At 43.4% G+C, this 19,124-nt stretch overlaps 2 protein-coding genes across 8 annotated transcripts in view; one reads left to right on the forward strand and one right to left on the reverse strand.

Annotated features, from left to right (window-relative positions):
* MYO19 (myosin XIX) overlaps nucleotides 1–12,734 on the reverse strand; it is a 40,531-nt gene extending 27,797 nt beyond the window's left edge. For 2 of the 4 annotated variants that reach the window (XM_069078130.1, XM_069078132.1), the window contains exons 1-5: nucleotides 12,581–12,732; nucleotides 10,033–10,179; nucleotides 1,684–1,822; nucleotides 1,198–1,346; nucleotides 616–729 (exon numbers count right to left, since the gene is read on the reverse strand). In XM_069078130.1, the coding sequence (XP_068934231.1) occupies nucleotides 616–729; nucleotides 1,198–1,346; nucleotides 1,684–1,822; nucleotides 10,033–10,044 (414 nt within the window). In that variant the 5' untranslated portion in view covers nucleotides 10,045–10,179; nucleotides 12,581–12,732. Of the gene's footprint in view, nucleotides 1–615; nucleotides 730–1,197; nucleotides 1,347–1,683; nucleotides 1,823–10,032; nucleotides 10,180–12,318; nucleotides 12,507–12,580 lie in introns of those variants that run through there. The other 2 variants (XR_011166442.1, XM_069078131.1) reach the window with 2 other exon arrangements.
* A 43-nt stretch (nucleotides 12,735–12,777) lies between these two features.
* Nucleotides 12,778–18,705, forward strand: PIGW (phosphatidylinositol glycan anchor biosynthesis class W). Of its 4 annotated transcripts, none has more exons than XM_069078139.1 (2): nucleotides 12,778–13,555; nucleotides 16,349–18,705. In XM_069078139.1, the coding sequence occupies exon 2, from the start codon at nucleotides 16,359–16,361 to the stop codon at nucleotides 17,874–17,876; it is 1,518 nt and encodes a 505-aa protein (XP_068934240.1). In that variant the 5' UTR covers nucleotides 12,778–13,555; nucleotides 16,349–16,358; the 3' UTR covers nucleotides 17,877–18,705. The 4 variants fall into 4 exon arrangements, with proteins under 4 accessions (XP_068934240.1, XP_068934239.1, XP_068934238.1 ...); XM_069078138.1 differs by having other exon boundaries at nucleotides 12,778–13,463; XM_069078137.1 differs by having other exon boundaries at nucleotides 12,778–13,450.
* Nucleotides 18,706–19,124: the final 419 nt, after the last annotated feature.

A 19,124-nucleotide genomic window follows, 5' to 3' on the forward strand; every position in this document is an offset into this window, starting at 1 on the left:
GAACCAGCCTGTCCCCAAGGATAATAATCCATAACCTGCTAGGTCATGATATCACAGAATGCTAGTACTAAAGGGTACTTCAAGGTCATCTAGGTCAACCCTGGTATAGTGCAGGTGAGGAAACTGAAGCCCAGAGGGGGAACCTAACTTGCTGAAAATCACACACCTAGTGAGCAGCAGAACCAGCCCGGGACACAGGCCTCTCCTGACTTTCAGTTCTTTCTAGGGTACCTTGTAGACAGTAGATAGAGCCCTGGGCCTATGGTCAGGAAAACCTGAGTTCAAATCCAGCTTCAGACACCTCCTAGCTGTGTGACCCTGGGTAAGTCATGTCATTTCAGTTTGCCCCAGTTTTCTCAACTATAAAATGGTGGTAATCATAGCACTAACTGCCCAGGTTGTCAGGAGGATAAGATGAGTTCTTTATAAAGCACTCAGCACAGTACCCAGCACATAGTAGGCACTGTATAAATGCTTATTCCCTTCCTGACTCTCCTGTTATAGGGTGGATTGAACATGGAACTGAGAAAGTGTCAGAGATACCCCTAAAAAGGGCTGGAGCTTCCACTGTGGGCAGACAATCAAACACCAAGGAGAACGACGCATGTCTGTTACCTTTCCTGCTCCACTCTCCCCACTGACAATGATGGACTGGTCCACAGGCTCCAGCAAGCTCCTGACGTTCCTGTAGGTTTGCTCACCCACAGTAAAGATATGAGGCTTTAATTTCTGAAATACCCAAGGAACCCAACACATTAAAGGACACACAAAGTAACTCTCTTCTGAGATAAGTGATCCACTGGGTGAACCCTGAGGTAAAGCTGCAAACATTAAGTTTATTACCACCCTCGTTTCCCCTGCCCCGCCCAGCAAGAAGACTTCCTGGAGAGATCAGAGACCATCCTCCAGCCTCCCCAGGCTTGCCCATCCCCCTGCTTCTTCCTCCGCCTGCTACCAGAAGTGCAGCTGGACGAAGACAACATCTGTCCAGCTATTCATATGCTGGCTTAGTGCCTTTCCTCCATTTTCTCTACCTCCCCTCTAGGAGCTGTGTTGGTCTGGAGACTGTCAGCTCCTCTGGGATAAAGGACCCCACCTGTGTGAGTCTCAAAGCCCAGTGCATGAGTCCATGCTTGCTGCTACTCTGTGATGCCATGTTACAAACAGGGCAAGGATGAAGGAGTGAGCCAAACTTGCCTGGAGTTGAGGTGCCATGTGGTAGTCCCTCATCAGCTCAGGGCAGTAGAGGTAAGGGACAGGTTTAAAGGGATTCAGAGCCACAAGGGTGCAGCCGGCATTGGTGTAGAACACATCCACTTGGTACCTCTCCTGCAGACACCTCAGGACTGAGACAGATGCACCGTTAATGGAAGCACCCGGAGTGTTTGAGTGAGGGAACACATGCAGAAACTCCTAGAGCTCTCTAACCCATTCTCCCCCCTTCCACAATTAGTCAAATGCCATTTTATACACTCTTCCCGGCTGATTCAGCTCAGATCTAATGAAAACGAAGCCCACCTAGAAATGGCCCCAGCCCTGTAAGGCCCAAGTTGGGAGAGATGTGCATCAGCAATCCTGGCTTGGGATTCTGGGTCCCACCAGCCTGGCCTTGGGGCAGGATAAGCCTAGGGAAGATGGACCAATTACTCCTAAGGCCTCCCACCTCATCACCTTGGTCCCTACCTGTTGCTGGAGTCACAGGGTTCACTTTCGTGAGGTCGTCCAGCTCAGCCAATTGGAGCTCACTCCCCAGGAAGACTTGCAGATCTTCCTTGAGAGGGTCACTGCCATAGGGGAGAGAGCTCATTTCTTGGCCATTGACCTGGAAAATACAAAGGAGAAAGCAGATAATGTCATAGCCCTTGCCTTTCCTCTCATTAGTGGGAAAGGCTCAAGGCACTGTTATAGGCTCTGACCAGCTCAAACTCTTGTATGTGTAGACCATGCAAACTGACCAGCAAGCCACAAGAACCATTTGTACAAAAACCCAAACCAACCCAGTGTCTGGGAACCTTTTGATCTTCTGTCTGTAAGCAGGGTTGGCTGGCAAATAGATCAGGGAGAAGAGGAAAAAGAAGGGAAGGGAAGGAAAGAAGGGAGAGCAAGTACAAACTCTGAAAAGTTTATAAATGAAAACCCGTATTCCTCCACAGTTTTCCTAAAGAAACTGCTTTATTAATGACCTCCCCATTTAGCTGCTGGGGCCTAGAATTAGCCCAGCAAGTCCCCTTCTCTGATTCTGTATCGAATGGAGGAAGAACTCAGCTTAGGGGGTCTTACAACATTATCTGGTAGAGGCAAAGTTCTCCTCTCTCCCCCATCTGGTTGCTGACATTCTACACGTTCCCATCTTTCCCCCGCTTTGAGCCAATCTCATCCATACCAGTTCATTCCCTCCCTTCCCTCTTCACTTCATTTTGGACCCCAGGAGTAAAAAATAAAGGAATAACTGCTTTCCCAGAAATGATGACTTAGTAGGAAGAGAAAGAAACCCAAATTTGGCATGTTCTCCCCATCCTGACCTCCTGGAATCCTTGATCCCTTCAACATGCAAGTGCAAACTTCCCACACAAAGCCTTATCTGACTACTAACTACTCTTCCCCCCAAAAAAACCCAAAAAGTTATTCTGTAATTTAAAAAAATCTGAATACATGTGGCTTTCTCCTGGTAGAATGTAAGCTTCTTGAGGATAGGCTGTTTTCCTTTTTGTCTCTGGATCCCCAGAGCCCAGCAGAGTGCCTACTCTGGGGTACGTGCTCAAGAAAGGCATAGGAAATTGAAGTGATTAGGAACTAAGGTATTCAAATCTGAATGCTGAAAGTCAAAAGCAGTTCAGGTTAGGCACCTACAAAAGTATGGCAGGTTGGGGGTTGGTCAGCTGTTCTGGCCCCTAAATTCAAGAGACCAAGACAATAAAAGGCTCCCTTGCGTAGGGACATGGGTAGTTAGCTCTGCTATCTGTTCCACAAGCTGTTCGAAAGCTTGTCAAGGGACCTTGCTGATGAGAGTATGGATAGAAGTGGGCACATCTCTTCCCACTGCAGTGTGATGGTATCAAGCTAATGGTGACAGTCTCAGTTTAGAGAGGACTCTGCAAGCCAATGACTTTTGTCTAGAGGTCAATTTCCTGCCCTTTTCAACAAAGCCAGGTTACTTCCTACCTTCCTCTCTTATTCTTATCACTTTAAGATTTGGGGGCAGGAGTTCAAACAGATGTCTGAGGGTCCTTCAATTTTGACAGCCTATTTTCTGATACTCTTTGTAAATGTTTCTCTCCTCCAGAACTTGTCCAGTTAACACAGACCATCCCCACTCCAACACTGGCTTCTCCGATGGTTCAATGAGCTGAGGAGGGTGCTACCCACCCGTTTTCCTCTTTTTCTCCACAACAGGGTATTCCCTTCCTAGCATCAGCAGGGAGAGAAAGTCACCCTGAAACAGGACAGGGGAGCCCCATGACTCCCAGAAGACAATGTTGGTCTTGTTCCCCATGGCCTGGGATGGTTTCGGCTCTGAAAGGGGTGGAGCCATACACATACCAGTTAGATCAACAGCCAGGTTGGGTCCTTTCTAAGGAATGGGATTCGACCAGGATCCTCTTGGGGTTTTCCTGAATCTCTTTCTGGAATGAACCTTGCAATGCTGGGCTTCTTGGGGACCAGACACATCTAGGTGCAAATGGTACATTCTCTATTCCAAGTCTTTTTTCTGGATATGCTGCCTCTCAGAAAAAGGACCTGCCAACCCACTGTGGCTGGACATAACCCTTTTACCACTCCTGAATGGAGGTGGCTTTAATTGCCCATTACATATAGATCCCCCTCCAGACATGCTTTACTCTCTATATCCTTGACAATCATCTTGTTGCCATCCACTGTATCAACCCAATCCCCTTCAGCTCTGGAACCAAAATCAAATCAACTGTGTCACTGCTCCTGAAAGGGGTACGGCAATCTACTTCCCTATGGCTCCCAGAGTAACTTACTAAACTCAAATATCCCTCAGGGTCACCACATCCCCCCTATGTTAGACTATAAGCTTCTCAAGGGCAGGAATTTTCTCACTTTTCCTATTTGTATACCTAGAGCTTATTACAGTGCTTGATAAATGCTTATTCATTCATTCACTATGGCCCAATCCCAATGAAAACCAAAAGGTTACTCCACATCAGAGCACCATGGAGGTATAGCAAGTGAATCAATCACCAAAAGAAATGATGACAATAGCAGTAATGGGTAGAATCAACCCCAAATGGTTCATTTGCCACTGTCTCCAAAGAGGGTCCCTGGCTACCTTTTCCCAGGCAGTGGGTGGAAGTAGGGGATTAGAAAGGTCCTGGATGATGAAAAAACCAGAGTTGAACAGAAAATTTGACATTCAGATACAAGAAGCAAGAGAAGCTTGAGAAGGTAAACAGGTAAAAGAAATCATAAGAAACTTATCAAAATTGAACTATTAATATTCCTACATGGATAAACGATAATTGCAACTGATGAAACTTTTCTCAGTATGAAAATAGTTGAAGGGAATAGAAATATATATATGTATATATATATATATATATATATATATACACACACATACATATATATGTCTATATTGGAGGGTATACAGGTATATAAATACATATGTGAATGTGTATATATATATATACAGGTATATATAGATAGAGAGCACAGGACCAATTTAATAGGAAGGGATGATACTTAAAAGGTGAAATGCAAGGGAAAAATGGTTACAATGGAGGGTAAGAATAGGAAGGCAAAAGGGAATGGGTCAACCTTATTCTCATTGAATTTGGCTCAGGGAGGGAATGAAATACACACTAAATAGGGTATCTCACCCTACAGGAGAGTAGGGGGGAAGGGAATGAGAGGGGGGATGATGGAAGGGAGGGCAGGCTGGAGGGGAAGGGAAGTTGGAAGCACCCACTTTTGAAAAGGGACAGGATCAAAGTAGAGAATAGAACAAGTGGGAGGTGGGATAGGAGGGAGGGAAATATAGTCAGTCTTTTACATTGTATCTACTATGTTAATGTTTTGCTACACACAACCTATAATGAACTGCTTATCTTCCTAGTAAGGGTGGGTGACAAGGGAGGAAGGGAATGAATCTCAATTTCAAAGTTTTAAAATCAAATGTTTAAATATATATACATATATATATACTATTATTAATACTATTTTACATGTAATTGGGAAATAAGATATACAGGCACTGGGGCATAGAGATGCACCATGCCCTACTGGAAAAGTCGAAGGGGGTATGGGAGAAGATATGGGAGAGAGCAGATTAGAGGAGGGGATATCCTGTGGGACTGCTATTTTGGGGTGGTGGGTAGGGGAAAAATGGGGAGAAAATTTGTAACCCAAAAATCTGGTGGAAATGAAGGATGTAAATCATAAGTTAATAAAGCACTTGAAAAATGGGAAAAAAAAAAAAAAGAAGTATGGGTATGCAGGAACCCCAGCTCTGGGTCTTGAGAAACCTTTACCACAATCCAGGGTGGTTGCTGACCTATCTGCTGCTTCTGGTACCTCACACCACCCCCTCAGAACTCAGCCCCTTACAGTAAAGCTCTCATCTCTACTGAGCTACAGAATTACTTCCTACAAAGTGTCCCCAACACCCTCCTTAACCACTAAATCTAATGACCTTGCTTCAGATCTCATCCCCTTGGATCTCTCTGCAGCATAGAACACAAGGAAGCACCCCTCTCCAATGGGATACTCTCCTTGCAAAGCTTCTAAAACACCCACCATTCTTCTGACGCTCCTTTTTCACGCCCTTGCTTTTCCTTGAGTCCCTTCATAGGGTCACTCCTCAAGTGTCTTCAGCCAACCTCTTTCACGTCCATGGCATTAACTACCAATTTTGGGGGAAAGTGCGCCTCATGTCTACAACTCCAGCCCCGACCACCCCTTACCCCGCCTTCTTTTAATGAGTCACCTGTGTTTTCTAGCTGCTTCTGGGGATACTTCCACCCAGATGATCCATGGCACTGCACCCTTTGGCTGGTCCCAAATATTATTTTTTCCCATCAGTGACATGCCCAATTTCATTCCAAGCCTGTGGTATCTTTGATGACTCTTCTCTGTCATCACCCATGTCAAATTAGTTGCAAAGGCAAACCAATACAATACTTTATACAATACCTATACAATATCTTAAACACTTTCTGCTTCTGTTCCCTCTATTCTTTTCTCATGTACCACTTATTGTAATAACCTCTTAACTGGCCTTTCTACTTCCCCTTCCCTCCACTCCCTTCCACCCAACCTTCATACCACTGTAGAATAACATTCCTAATATTACTATGCTATAAGAAATGATGAGCAGGCTGATTTCAGAAAAACTTGAACTTATATGAAAGGATACAAAACAAAGTAAGCAGAACCAGGAGACCATTGTAACAGCAATATTGCACAATGATCAACTATGAATGACTTAGTTATTTTCAGCAATACAATGATTCAAGATAATTTCAAAGGACTCATGATGAAAAATGCTATCCCAACTCCAGAGAAAGAACTGATGGAGTCTGAATGCATATCAAGATACACTATTTTTCACTTTCTGTACTTTTTCTCCCTTTGGCTCTGTGTCTTCTTTTACAACATGGCTAATATGGTAATATGTTTTGTACAACTGAACATGTATAACCTATAACAAATGGCATATCAGGGAGGTGAGGGAGGGAGAAAATCTGGAACTCAAAATTTTAAAAAATGAATGTTAAAAATTGTCTTTATATGTACTTGGAGGAAAAAATAAAATATTATTAAAAAAATAACATTCCTAAAGTACAATTTTAATCGTGTCACTGCTGCTCAAAACCTATTGTCTACCAAATAAATCCCAATCTCCTTCCCCAGAAAGAAGACCCCTGCAAAATGATGCCACTCTGCCTTAAGATCTCACCTTACAACGCTCTTTTCTGCACCCAAAGCTCTAACTGAAATGAAGTTACCTACTTTCCCCATAAATAGCCAGCACCTTCTCTCCTTGTTGTCCTTACTTTTACTGTTTACTATGTTTCCCAAACCCCTCACCACTGATACCTACCATGTGCTGGCAGCCTATCCATCCCTTTGAAGTGAAGCTTGGCATTGAGATTCACCTTCTGAAGATGCTCCCTTGACAAACATTTCTTGTTTTGTTTTTTAACACTGATATCTACCCACTACACCTTTGGATCCACTAGGGAGTCAGCACCAAAGTGGCTGCAAACTTCACTGTCAGCTGCCAGTGCTCTTAAATCAGAACAGGGAGCATCTTTTTCATAGTCCAAGAAAAAGTTTTCTCAGCCTGATCTACACTGAATCCACCTCAACCAAAACAGACATTCTGGGAGAGGAGAGGTCAAGGATACCAAAAGTAAGGAGCTGATGAGGATGTCTGTCACACCTAGGTTAAAGTCACAGATTTTGCTCTTTTCTAGGAGCCCTAGCCCTCTATTGTACAGATATTCCTCAAACTCAGGGAAAAATGGGGCAGGGGCTATTAAAGATCCCACACAGAACAAAGTCAAGAAGGATGACTGAACTGCCTGAGACCATACACTGAGTCACATTGACCTAACCCAGATCTCCTGGCAGTTGACTAATTCCTTCAGGTCTCAAGGCTACCTGTGGAAGATTTTATTTTTCATTAAGAAAAAAGGAGAAAAGGTTTTCAACATTTCCATGTCTACAGCTCTCCCAGGGAAGATAAGGTCTTTTTTGTCACTCATTGGAAGGTACCCTATGGACTACTGGAAAGAACATAGGACTAGAAGAAAGGTAATCTGGGGTTTGGCTCTGGTTTTCTAATTATGACCTGTGGGACCTCGGGCAAGTTATTTCCCTTTCTCCTTGGCCTCAATTTCCTCCTCTGTAAAATGAGAGGGTTGGTCTAAATGATGTTGAAGGTCCCTCCTAGCTTTAACAGTGCATTGGTTTTAAGCATCACCTATCCTTAAATAATACCCTCTGGCCCTGACACCTACAGGAGACCAGTGTCCCTTAAAGAAGGACAAGGCAGAATGCAACTGTTTTGATTCTTGTACTAGGAAGGGTCTCAGGTTGTGACATAAGTGAAGCATGAAGCTCTAAACCAAATGCAGCAGAAGTTAGGTAGAGCAGTCAGCAGAGACACCTTCATGATTTTTAAGGATTTAAAGTCCCTGGAATGGGGTCTAATACACATTTGGGACTTTCTGCTCATAGGGACCCCATTCCTTTCTCAATTCAACTCAACATTTATTGAGCATTATTAGCACATGCAAAGACCTCTGGAGCTAGATGCTGCAACCCAAAGTCCCTGATCTGAAGGAGTTTACATTCTACTAGAGAGATACAACTTGTATACAGACCAGTCAGAAAAATTTCATTTGAGGAGGGAGCCAATACTAACAACTAGGGAGAACTGAGAAGTCATCTGGTAAGATGATAAAGGATTCTGGAAGGTCAAGATGACAGTCGGGGAGGAGATATGTTTCAGACATGAGTCAATCTGGACAAAGGTGCAGAGAAAAAATGGGGAACAACAATTAGGTAAGTTTGACTGTAATATAGATTATGCGAAGTGAAATAATATGAAATAAGCCTATAAGTAACTCTTGCTTTGAAGAGTTTTATGCTTAGAGGCAACAGGAAGCCTGTGAAGGTTCTTGAACAGGGGAATGGCATAGACCCATGCTGTAGGAATATCATTTTGGAATCTATGTGTGTGAAGAATGGACTGGAGAGGGAAGAGACTTGAGGCAAGTAGAACAACTGGAGGCCAAGTGAATAGTCCAAATGAAAACTGATAAGGGCCTGAGTGAGAGTGGTGGCCATACCAGTGAAAAGAAGTGGATGTATACGAGAGATAGTGTAGAGATACAAATGACAAGATGGCAACTGACTGGATTATTTTTCCACGAGTGGAAAATTTCCCAACAAATCAGAAGCTGTTTATCTTGGAGCCTGCTGTGGATATGGGTACCAGAAATGGTGTGCTTTTCCAAGTAAACCCATTCCAGGCTGGTACTTGCCTTTACAAAATAAAGACAACTTCATTTTGTTATTGGTTCCCATAGGCTCCTCTGAGATCAGCTGCATGACTGCACATCTCTGCCATTCTGGATTTGGGGATCAAAACATGACCTCCCCTTTGCTAGACAGAGTACAATGTAGGCCATTGCTTGTCACTTTGGAAGGGCACTGCCTACCTCTCAGGAGCAACTGACCCATGTTCAACCACCATTCACACAGAAACCTTTTTTACCTTCTTCAAATTTCTCATCTGAATATTTGCTACTACCACCAAGAACTGTACCTATGAGCAGCAGCTCCAGGGCCCACCATGGGAATCCCCTTCCTATTCCTAATGACTAGATCAAGCCTCGAGGAATGAGTTCATACCTTCCTTCTGCTTGGGAATTCATAAACAAGACATTTTGTTTCTAGTAACAGTGAAAGATTAAAGATGAGCACAAGGGGGCGCGGCTAGGTGGTGAAATGAATAGAGCACCAGCCCTGGAGTCAGGAGGACCTGAGTTCAAATCCAGCCTCAGATACTTAACACACACACACACACACACACACACACACACACACAAAACCTAGCTGTGCGACCTTGGGCAAGTCACTTAACCCCAACTGCCCTCCAAAAAGCAAAAAATTAAAAAAAAAAAAAAGATGAGCACAAGGTTATAACCATTGAGTGCCTGGACAGCTCAGGCAGCTCCTGGAGGCCAGAATGGATACTTCAGAACTAGGTACTATCAGGGAGAGGGTAAGGCATTTGAAAGTCCTTGTTAAGGTGTGAAAACTGAGCCCCTGGTACTCATGTCTACTGGATACCTTGGGCTTAAGCCATAACCCACCCAACTGTAAAACAAAACACAAATGCTCATGTGCCACAAAAAAACAAAATGTTCTAGCACTTAAAATGTATATTTATAACACAGTGTTAGAAATTGTCCTTCAATTCCCCTTCTTGAGTATTGAACCCTAAGCAGATGCCTTCTCATTAATGCTACCTGAGGGTTCTATAATCTAGGTTACCTGCTGCAGCATATTGCTTTGTTTCCAGCTGGGGCTTTGGGTCACCAGATGAAGAGGATTTTATGATTCTGAAAGTGGGACAGCTGCAACATTGGCACAGTGAAGGGATTTGATCTGGAGGAACCTGTGTAAGGTCAACTGGAGCACCTGAAAGAAGAGAATGGAAACGAGGGTAAATATCAGAAGATCAACGTGTGTCTTCCCATACACAAAAATATGATGAAGGCATGAAGAGTTGAGCTCAGTTAAGACAGTAATGACAGCTTTACTTGGGGATTCTGAATCAAGAAGGTATGCTGCTCTCCAGGGAGGTTGGGAATGAGGTCAGTGGCCCAGCAACAAGAAGTCAGAGAGTGAGAGTCCTGCAAATTGCCAATTAGGGACCTGGGGAAAAATATTTATGAGAGTCCTGCCTGAGGAAGCTTATGCTATTCTTGCCCAGAACCAATGCTACTGCCAAGAAGGGTTCAGGGTAAATCCTCCAGGTCAGCATATCAGGAGAAAAATGCTTATCCCTGCCCCAAGGAACTGTGAGAAAGAAATGTCAAGAGCTGTGGTGGCCTTCTTTGTGGGGAACTGGACTTAATATCTGATGATCTGGTTTTTTTGAGCCTCAGTATCCTCATCTGCAAAATGAAAGGGATGACCCTGGTGATTTTTTTTAAATTTATTTTAAATTTATTTATTTTTTGCTTTTTGGAAGGGGAAGGCAGGGCAATTGGGGTGAAGTGACTTGCCCAAGTCACACAGCTAGTAAGTATTAAGTGTCTGAGGCTGGATTTGAACTCAGGTACTCCTGACTCCAGGGCCTGTGCTCTATTCACTGGGCCACCTAGCTGCCTAGGCCCAAGTGATTTTTTAAAGTCCTTTCCAGCTCTAGGGACAGGGGAGAATCATAGATAAATAACTCTGGATCATTAATAACAGCAACAACTACAATAATTCCCATTTCTATAGTTCTCCATGGTTTACAAAGTGCTTTCTTCTCAATACACCTGGGTAGTTAATGTACACATCTCCACTTTACAAATGGGGAAAGTGAGGCTTCGAGATGAAAAGCGATGGAAATGCCACTGAGTTCCAGTCTCCTGACTCCAAGTCCAGAGCCCTTTCCACTTCTTCAGCATTCACCTCCACCCCTGGCCTCAAATGCTGAGTTCTTGGCCAAAAGTAAAAGCTGAACTTTATGTGGGTATTGCTTTCCTCTACAAAAAGTTGGGAAAAGGAATAAAGAGGATATCTGGCCAGTAACTTTTTTTTGGTAAGAAGCCCCAAGTGTCCAGAAGAATTCCCCAAAGATCCGATGGTCATAGAACTAGGACTGCAAAGGTCAACTAGCCCAATCCTTTTATTTTACCAGGTGAGAGAACTGAAATCCAAGACAGTTAAGTGATTTGCCCAAGGTAGTAGCAGTGAGTGTTAGAGCTGAGACCGTCCTCTGGACTCCAGATTAGGCAATTTCAACCGCAGTTTCTCCCCCCACACCTTCCTTTCCGCCCTCAGAAAATCAATCCTCCCAGATAATCAATCTACCATTCACGCTGGAGGGTGGAAAGGGCACTAGAGTCAATAACAACACCAGGGTCCTTTCCTTCCTTTCTATCCTTCACCCGAGATCAAGAACTAGGGCAAGACTTGGTTTGGTCATTAGCAAGATGAACACTCTCTCACCTAGCCCAGCCCACCTTCTGGAGGTGCTGGGTGGGTGAAACTAACTGGCTAAGACCTTAAGGTGAGCTTCCTTGGGTTCTCCCTGCTCTGGGTTGGTTTGAGCAGCAGAGGAAGACTACTCGAGCAGGGAGCAGCGCTAGTCACCCTCAAAGCATTCCATGTGGGCAAAGACAAATCACTGAAGGACAAGCACAAGGGCAAGGGGCAGCAAAACTGACCGTCAATCTCTCTTCCTACCAGCGGGTCTAGCTGGGTAGAAACAACTCCAAGGGCCTGGTAGGGATTCCATCTGGGGAGGCCACAGCCTTCAGGGCACAGGGCAGGACGGAGGAGGAGACCCCCCCTGCCCTCAGGCTTCCACCTCCCATCCCCCGCCCCAGCCCGTATCTCGACTACGGGCTGTGCCTGGGGCAGGGCGCAGTTCCCTAGGAAGCACCTGGATGAGCTTCAGGTGAGGCAGTCCTCTGAAGTCAGATCCCCAGCCTCTCAATCCCTCCAGTCCCCAGCCCTCGCTTCCCTCCGTCAGAGGGGATCGCAGAGCAACGCCCGGCTTTCTTCAGCCCCTCCCCCCAGCTCGGCCAGCCAGGGTCTCCCCCTGCTTCCCACCACACACACCTAGGCCAGCCTGGACCGGGCGGGGGAGAGATGACCCTGCAAAGTCTTCGGCTCCAACAAGGATTTCAAGCTCCCTCGGACAGAGAAGGGACAAAGAACCAGGGAGGAAAGGAAGCGTCCCAAGCTCTCTGGGAGAGGTTCTTCCACGCTCCAGTCACTCCCAGGACCGCGGCCCTCCCCTCCTCCAACCCCTTCCTCAGGCCCAAGATGGGGGGGGGGGGGAGATCTCCCAGTGGGGCCGGGGGAGAGATTGATCACTCACCGCCTCCGTAGCCTGGGCCGGCATTCGAGTGGACCCCGGAAAGGCGGTGGTTCAAAAACTAAGGGAGCTGGGGGAGGGGTCCGGCTGAACTGGGGCTGGGGGGAGAGACAGAAGACGCCGGTAGGCCCCGCCTCTAGGCGGGGCGTGCCCACGTGGCGGGCGGCGCACGTGGCCCTCTCTGCACTTGGGAGGACCGAGAGGGAGCAGGTTATTTTGGGGCACTGAGGGAATGGCTGAAGGGGATGAGGAGGTGAAGGAGGAAAAAAGATGAGGAAGCGTTCCAGAGGAAGAGCAGCAGAAGCGCGTCTGAGATCTGTGAAGAGCCAGTGATAGTCTAGGCATAAATGAGAGAGGCTTTCTTGGGTGTTGTGGGAGGTGAGCCAGACTCCTGGATCCGCCCCTAGCCTCCGAAAGGCGGGCACCGGGCTAGGACTCTGGCCTTCAGTTCAGGCTCTGCGGCTTCGCGGTCCTCTCGGCGGCTTAGGTTTTTGGCTTCTGGCGTCCTAGACTCGCCCAAACCCGCGCGCCCCGAAGCGGGAATCAGGACCGGATGTGCTAGGAGAGGGAGGAAGGACGGGGAAAATAGAAGAGGGAGATCCATCCCCCGCTCTCCGGTAGTGTGTGGAATCGGGCGGTCTGGACAAGCAGGCTGACTCAGCAGCTGTCGAAAGCCGAATTACGGAAGGGAAGGCTTGGCCTAGCTGTTTCCCCCAGCCCCGGGAAGAGAATGCTTCTAGTCCGGCGGCTGCTTTACCTGCGTGTTTCCCAGAGTCTACAGGTCCTTCCTCTCCCCCCTTCCCTTCATCCGATCCCTTGTATCCCTGAAAAAAAAGTCCGGGCTTAAACCAAACCCAGTGGTGGAAGATAAAGGTCAGAGATGCAGGTGGGGCTGGTGGAGGTTCCAACGCGCGCGCTTGAACGGGAGGGTGTGTGCTGGTGAACCTGGGGATCCGGGCAGCCCTGCAAGATTTGGAGGTGGCTGAGTATTTCTTAAATAGTCCAATTACAAAGATTGGGAGCAGGATCATATTTTTTAAAAAAGGTGTTTATTGATGAAGGTCATAGATTTTAGCACCAGAGGTACCTTATAGAGATCCTCTAGTAAAACACCCACGTTTCAGGAAGGAAGAATCCGAGGGCTAGTTAGTGAAAACTTGTTCAGGGTCACTCAGAAGGTTACTGGACGAGGAAGCTATTCCCCTACAGAATGCTCATATGCCAGTGGTACTCTGTGCCGTTTGTATTTGTTATTGCAAATATTGTTCTGAAATGCTTAAGAATTACATTTTAAAAAGTAAATAATTTTGCAAAGATATAAAGTACGATAGAATTTCTGGAATTCTATAGAATTCTATCCATACTCCATGCTTCAATATATAATCTGAGATCAGGGTAAGGATAGGAATTCCTCTAAGCTCATCACATTCTCATTGGGAGAAGAGTGTGATGTACGTGATTTAATAAAATTACTCTTCCCTACAAAATGTTAAAAGCTAAAGTTGAAAATCGCCAACCTAATAAGGGTCTTCAATAGACTACAATTCTCTTTGGATACTGACTTTTAAAATTATACCGTGAAAAACTAGTTAACACTTCATGTTAATAGAGATTTATAAAGCTCTTTAAAACTACCCTGTAAAGCTGGTAGTGCAAGTGTTACTTTCCATATTTGACAAAAGAATAGAGGTTCCGAGAGGTGGTGACTTTACTAGTAGAGGGTTTAAGATTTACTTTACAACTATTAAGTGGAGCCAAACTTAGTTATAAAATGTCAGGTTTGATTTTGGAGATTTTGTTTAAAAGAAAAAAAATCATAACTTGAGTGTGGTCATGGATTAGGTGATTTAAAGTGATCTTTTCGGCTCCAGTATTCTGATTGTCTAATTTGAATTCATTACATTAAAAAAAAAAAGAAAAGCTTTACTATCCACTAATGCCTTTTGTCTCCAAAGTTCAATTAACTGCTGAACCTATCCATATTCTACAATATATAATCTGAGATCAGGTTAAGGATAGGAATTCCTGTAAGCCCATTACATTCTCATTGGGGGAAGAAAATAAACATTTATATAGACACCTACTGCATGCCAGGTGCTTTGTTATTCCTTATTTTACAGTCAAGGAAAGTGAGGCAAATAAGAGGTTAACTGACTTGTCCAAGGTCACACAGCTAATAAGTGTCTGAGGTTGGATTTAAACAAGTCTTCCTGACTCCAGGCCTAGTGCTTTATTCTCCATCCACTCCTCATTACTAAAGTCACATCATGTATACATATAGATTTTTAGCAATGGAAGGCTTGACCTTAAAGATTTGGTCTAGCTCCCTTATTTTATAGATGATAAAGGCTACAAACATAACATGACTTGCCCCAAGTCACAAAACTTGTCATAGCCTTCTGTATAGATGGGTCTTTTACACTATAACTATTAATATGTAATGTACATATATATAAACACACACATGTAATTGAGTTCATTTACCTTTACTATATTATGTATCATGAAGTCTTCCCCTCCCAGATTGATTTTTTTTTGAAGACTCATTCTTTAAAGAGGCATATTCACTGAATGGACATTGCCTCACTCAAAGCGAGAACCTGAAAAGACCTTAGCTTAAAAGGGCCAAGGTCTCCCACTACCTTGGGGGCTCCAGCCGTTCCTGTTTGATATCTGGTCACTGGACCCAGATGGCTCTGGAGGAGAAAGTGAGGTTGGTGACTTTGCACAGCCCTCCACTCAAAGTCAGTTGCAAGTTACATCATTTCCCTGATGTCATGGTCCTCTTTGAGAACAAAAGACAAACCACAATCCCTGGAATTTAATTAAGGTTGATTCTGAACTGTTATTATGCACTTTTCTATAGAACAGAAAAAAAAATTTTTCGAAGGGGGGAAGGCAGGGTAATTGGGGTTAAGTGATTTGCCCAAGGTCACACAGCTGGTAAGTGTTAAATGGCTGAGGCTGGATTTGAACTCAGGTTCTCCTGACTCCAGGACTGGTGTTCTATTCACTATGCCACAATCCACCCCAGAACAGAATTTTTTTTTAAATGAGATCTTAGTAGCTGTAAAATGGCCCATTAAAATATTTTAAAATTATTAAGATTGCTAATTGCCTGGTAATATGACATTCCCATAAATCAAGTTGGACATTTGTAAAATATTGTAAATCTCAACTGTTGTTTCTTTTCTGATGATTGTTATCACCTACTCCCTGGATGATATTCTCAGGAAGCCATCCAGTGGAAAGACCAACAAACAGAGAAATAGGCTCTGGTTCCGATTGTGGCTCTACCACTAACTAGCTTTGTAACCTTGGGCAAATCACTTTATCTCTCTAGGCCTTGGTTTCATTGTCTATAAAAAGGGAAGGTTGAGTTAATAGGATGGCAAAGTGGAGTGATTACTATGTTTGGAGACCGATAGCCTACTCGAATCTCAGCTGTTCTACTGATTAATAATTTTGTTACCTTGGGCAAGTCATTTCACCTCTGCCCTTCAGTTTCTTCATCTGAAAAATGAAGAGGTGGAGCTAAGGCCTAAGTGCCCTTCCATCTCTCTTTATCGATGATCCTTTTGATTCAAAGGACACTAAATTTAGTGTCAGTATTGAGCTAAGGGTGAAAACAGATGGATTCTGATTCTGTCATTCAGTTCATTTGCCCAATTCCAAATTTTCTCCTTGTATCATGGTAAAAATTTGGCCTCATAGATATGGAAATTTTATAGTACTGATTTTACTTACAAATTATTTGTTCTTTTTATATAGGAAGAAAAAAATGTCTCAAAGGCAAATGAAGGAGGCCTTTGTCAGCAACCTCAATGGAACCAGCCTACTGGAAATTTCAGCTGGTTTGGCCTTGCCTCCACTCTGTACTGTGTGTAGAGGTCTGATACTCATTCTGTCACAGCTCCACTGTGCAACTCTCTCAAGCAGATGGGGAGCTCATCTCCTTACTGACTTTGCCTTACTTGTAGTGCCCTTGGTAGCTTCTTGCACCATTCTTTCTTCTGTGATATTTCTTATGCCACCTGTCCTAATCATTTTAGGTACTTGGTTGTTCTATGAGATATATAGCAAGAGGACCTATTATGCCAGGGCACCTGCCCAGAAAATCATTGATGCATTCCTGAAAATCAGTGTAGATTCCAGAAACATTCCATCTGTTACTATGTTCCGGGTTTACATCAATTTGGTCACTGCAATCAGCATCCTGGCTGTGGATTTCCCACTTTATCCTAGACGATATGCCAAAACGGAACTCTATGGAACAGGGGTGATGGATTTTGGGGTGGGAGCCTTTGTTTTTGGGAATGCTATTGTTTGTCCAGAGGTTAGAGGAAAACTCAGGGCCAAACAGTCCAGAAGTTATTACCTTGCAAAGCAGTTGTTCTCTGTTTGGCCATTAGTAGTCCTAGGACTAGGGCGGCTAATTAGTGTAAAGTCCATAGGCTATCATGAACATTTATCTGAATATGGAGTTCATTGGAACTTTTTTTTTACCTTAGCAGTAGTAAAAGTGGTAGCCTCCTTACTCTTGATTCTTTTTCCCCTTAATAAATCTTGGGTTGTGGCTGTTATCATTGCCATATTGTACCAAATATCTCTTGACTTTGCACAGCTCAGGATGATTATTTTGCATGGAATTGATCACAAAGGCACAAGGATTGGTTTCCTAAATGCAAACCGTGAGGGAATCATCTCCACTTTTGGGTATGTGGCAATATATATGGCTGGAGTACAAACTGGATTATATGTGTTAAGGGTAAAACCTCTTCTAAGAGACTGGATCAAGGTAGGATGTCATCTGTTATTGACAGCTGCCACTCTCCTTGTGTTTCTTTATATATGTCAAACATATGTAGATACAGTTTCCCGAAAAATGGCTAATTTAGCCTTTTGCATTTGGATAGTTGCTTACAGCCTAACATTTCTTAGTTGGCTGATACTAGGTAATGTGATTTTGGTCTTCACGAAATTCCTGATTAAAGGAGCTATTGTGCCATGTTCTTGGGATCTCATCCAGACATTCAACACAGATAAAAAGCCTTCAGAGCCTCTGGCCCACCAAAATGGAAGAGAGCTGCCAAGTCTTTGTTTAATTGCTGCCATTGACCGAAACCAATTACTTTTCTTCTTGCTGACGAACATTATGACAGGCTTGGTCAACATGACTGTTGACACTCTACATAGTAGCTCCTCTTGGACTTTAACTATACTACACCTATACATGATTAGTAACTGTTTAATTATATATGTCCTGCACATGCAGAATATTACTGTAAAATGCTGGTGATTATTGGGATGAAAATATGATAAACGTTAAGAATGAATTTTTACAACTCAACAATTTCACCTCAAAATTAGGAACTGTCACAAATACAGACAAGTAACATCATGCATTGATTCTTATTTAATATACCTTAACATTGCATATAGTACTGGATGTAAGATGAAGCAGTGCTTCTGAAACTCCCTATAGATTACTTAATAAATTATGGTATTCCAGTCAAGGTGTGACCCTTCATTACAGCTCAATTTTTAAAAAATATTAAAAGACAGTTTTTAGACGAAGTATAAAAGCAATCATTCAAAACTTGCACTGACTGGCATTCTAAAGTGCATAGTACAGAGTGGCATGCAATGAACCAACAGCACAAGGCAGTAATAAGTAAGTTCTCTAAAAATAGTTGTAACCGTATAGTGTGGTTTACATACCAAGTAATTATGAGGCATTAGATGTTTTCCTTTCAGATAGAACTACCAACTGAAAAAGAAATGAGTCTTTAGATAGCTAGAATGCAGTCCAGTTTAATTAAATTGACTTTGGTTTGACACATCCTCTTAATTATTTAACATTACTACTTTCCCCACCCCAAAAATAAAAGCTGAGTTCCCTTGAAAACATTTATAGGCTAGTGCAAAATCTTTTGACTGATTGTAACTTCATATTGGCCTTTTGTATTCCTGAATGAAAATCTGTATCTTTCAGATACATTTTATTTTAAAATTTTCTGTCAACCAATTTAGAATTTTACATTTGCAGAAAACTTTATGTAACCTGAATTATTCTATTATTGAGAGGCATTTATTTTTTCCTCAAAAATAAAAATCATATTAAGAGATTGTTTTTTGTTTTCAATTAAGAATTTAGGCATTTAGCCAATAAAATTGCAATATGTAAATTAAGCAGGACAGGAAAAGGTGATTGGCTCACTTGCTGTCTATGTCACAGTCCCTGCACCCGCAACCAGTCTCTTCATATCGAAGCAGAGGAGGGCAGAGGGGCACTAATCGTGTTGGTCTCTCATTTTATAAAGTAATTTAAAGTAAGTTATCCAATGACTATTAATGAATGTTGGTAAAATAGTATATTTTTTGTTGTCAGTAGTCACTTTCACTCTCCTGTGGCTGGGGGAGGGTACCTAATAAAGTAACTCAGGTTTTCAATTCTAAACAGTTATGGAAAGAAATCATAATTTGAAAAGATCAAAGTGGATTGTCTTTTTCCCCCTTTCACTTAGAAAAATGTGTTAATTAAAAC

The sequence above is a fragment of the Petaurus breviceps genome, unplaced genomic scaffold (assembly GCF_028583685.1).
Source record: "Petaurus breviceps papuanus isolate PSGF00001 unplaced genomic scaffold, PetGlider_PUasm1.0 91023, whole genome shotgun sequence".
In the NCBI taxonomy this organism is placed as follows: domain Eukaryota; kingdom Metazoa; phylum Chordata; class Mammalia; order Diprotodontia; family Petauridae; genus Petaurus; species Petaurus breviceps.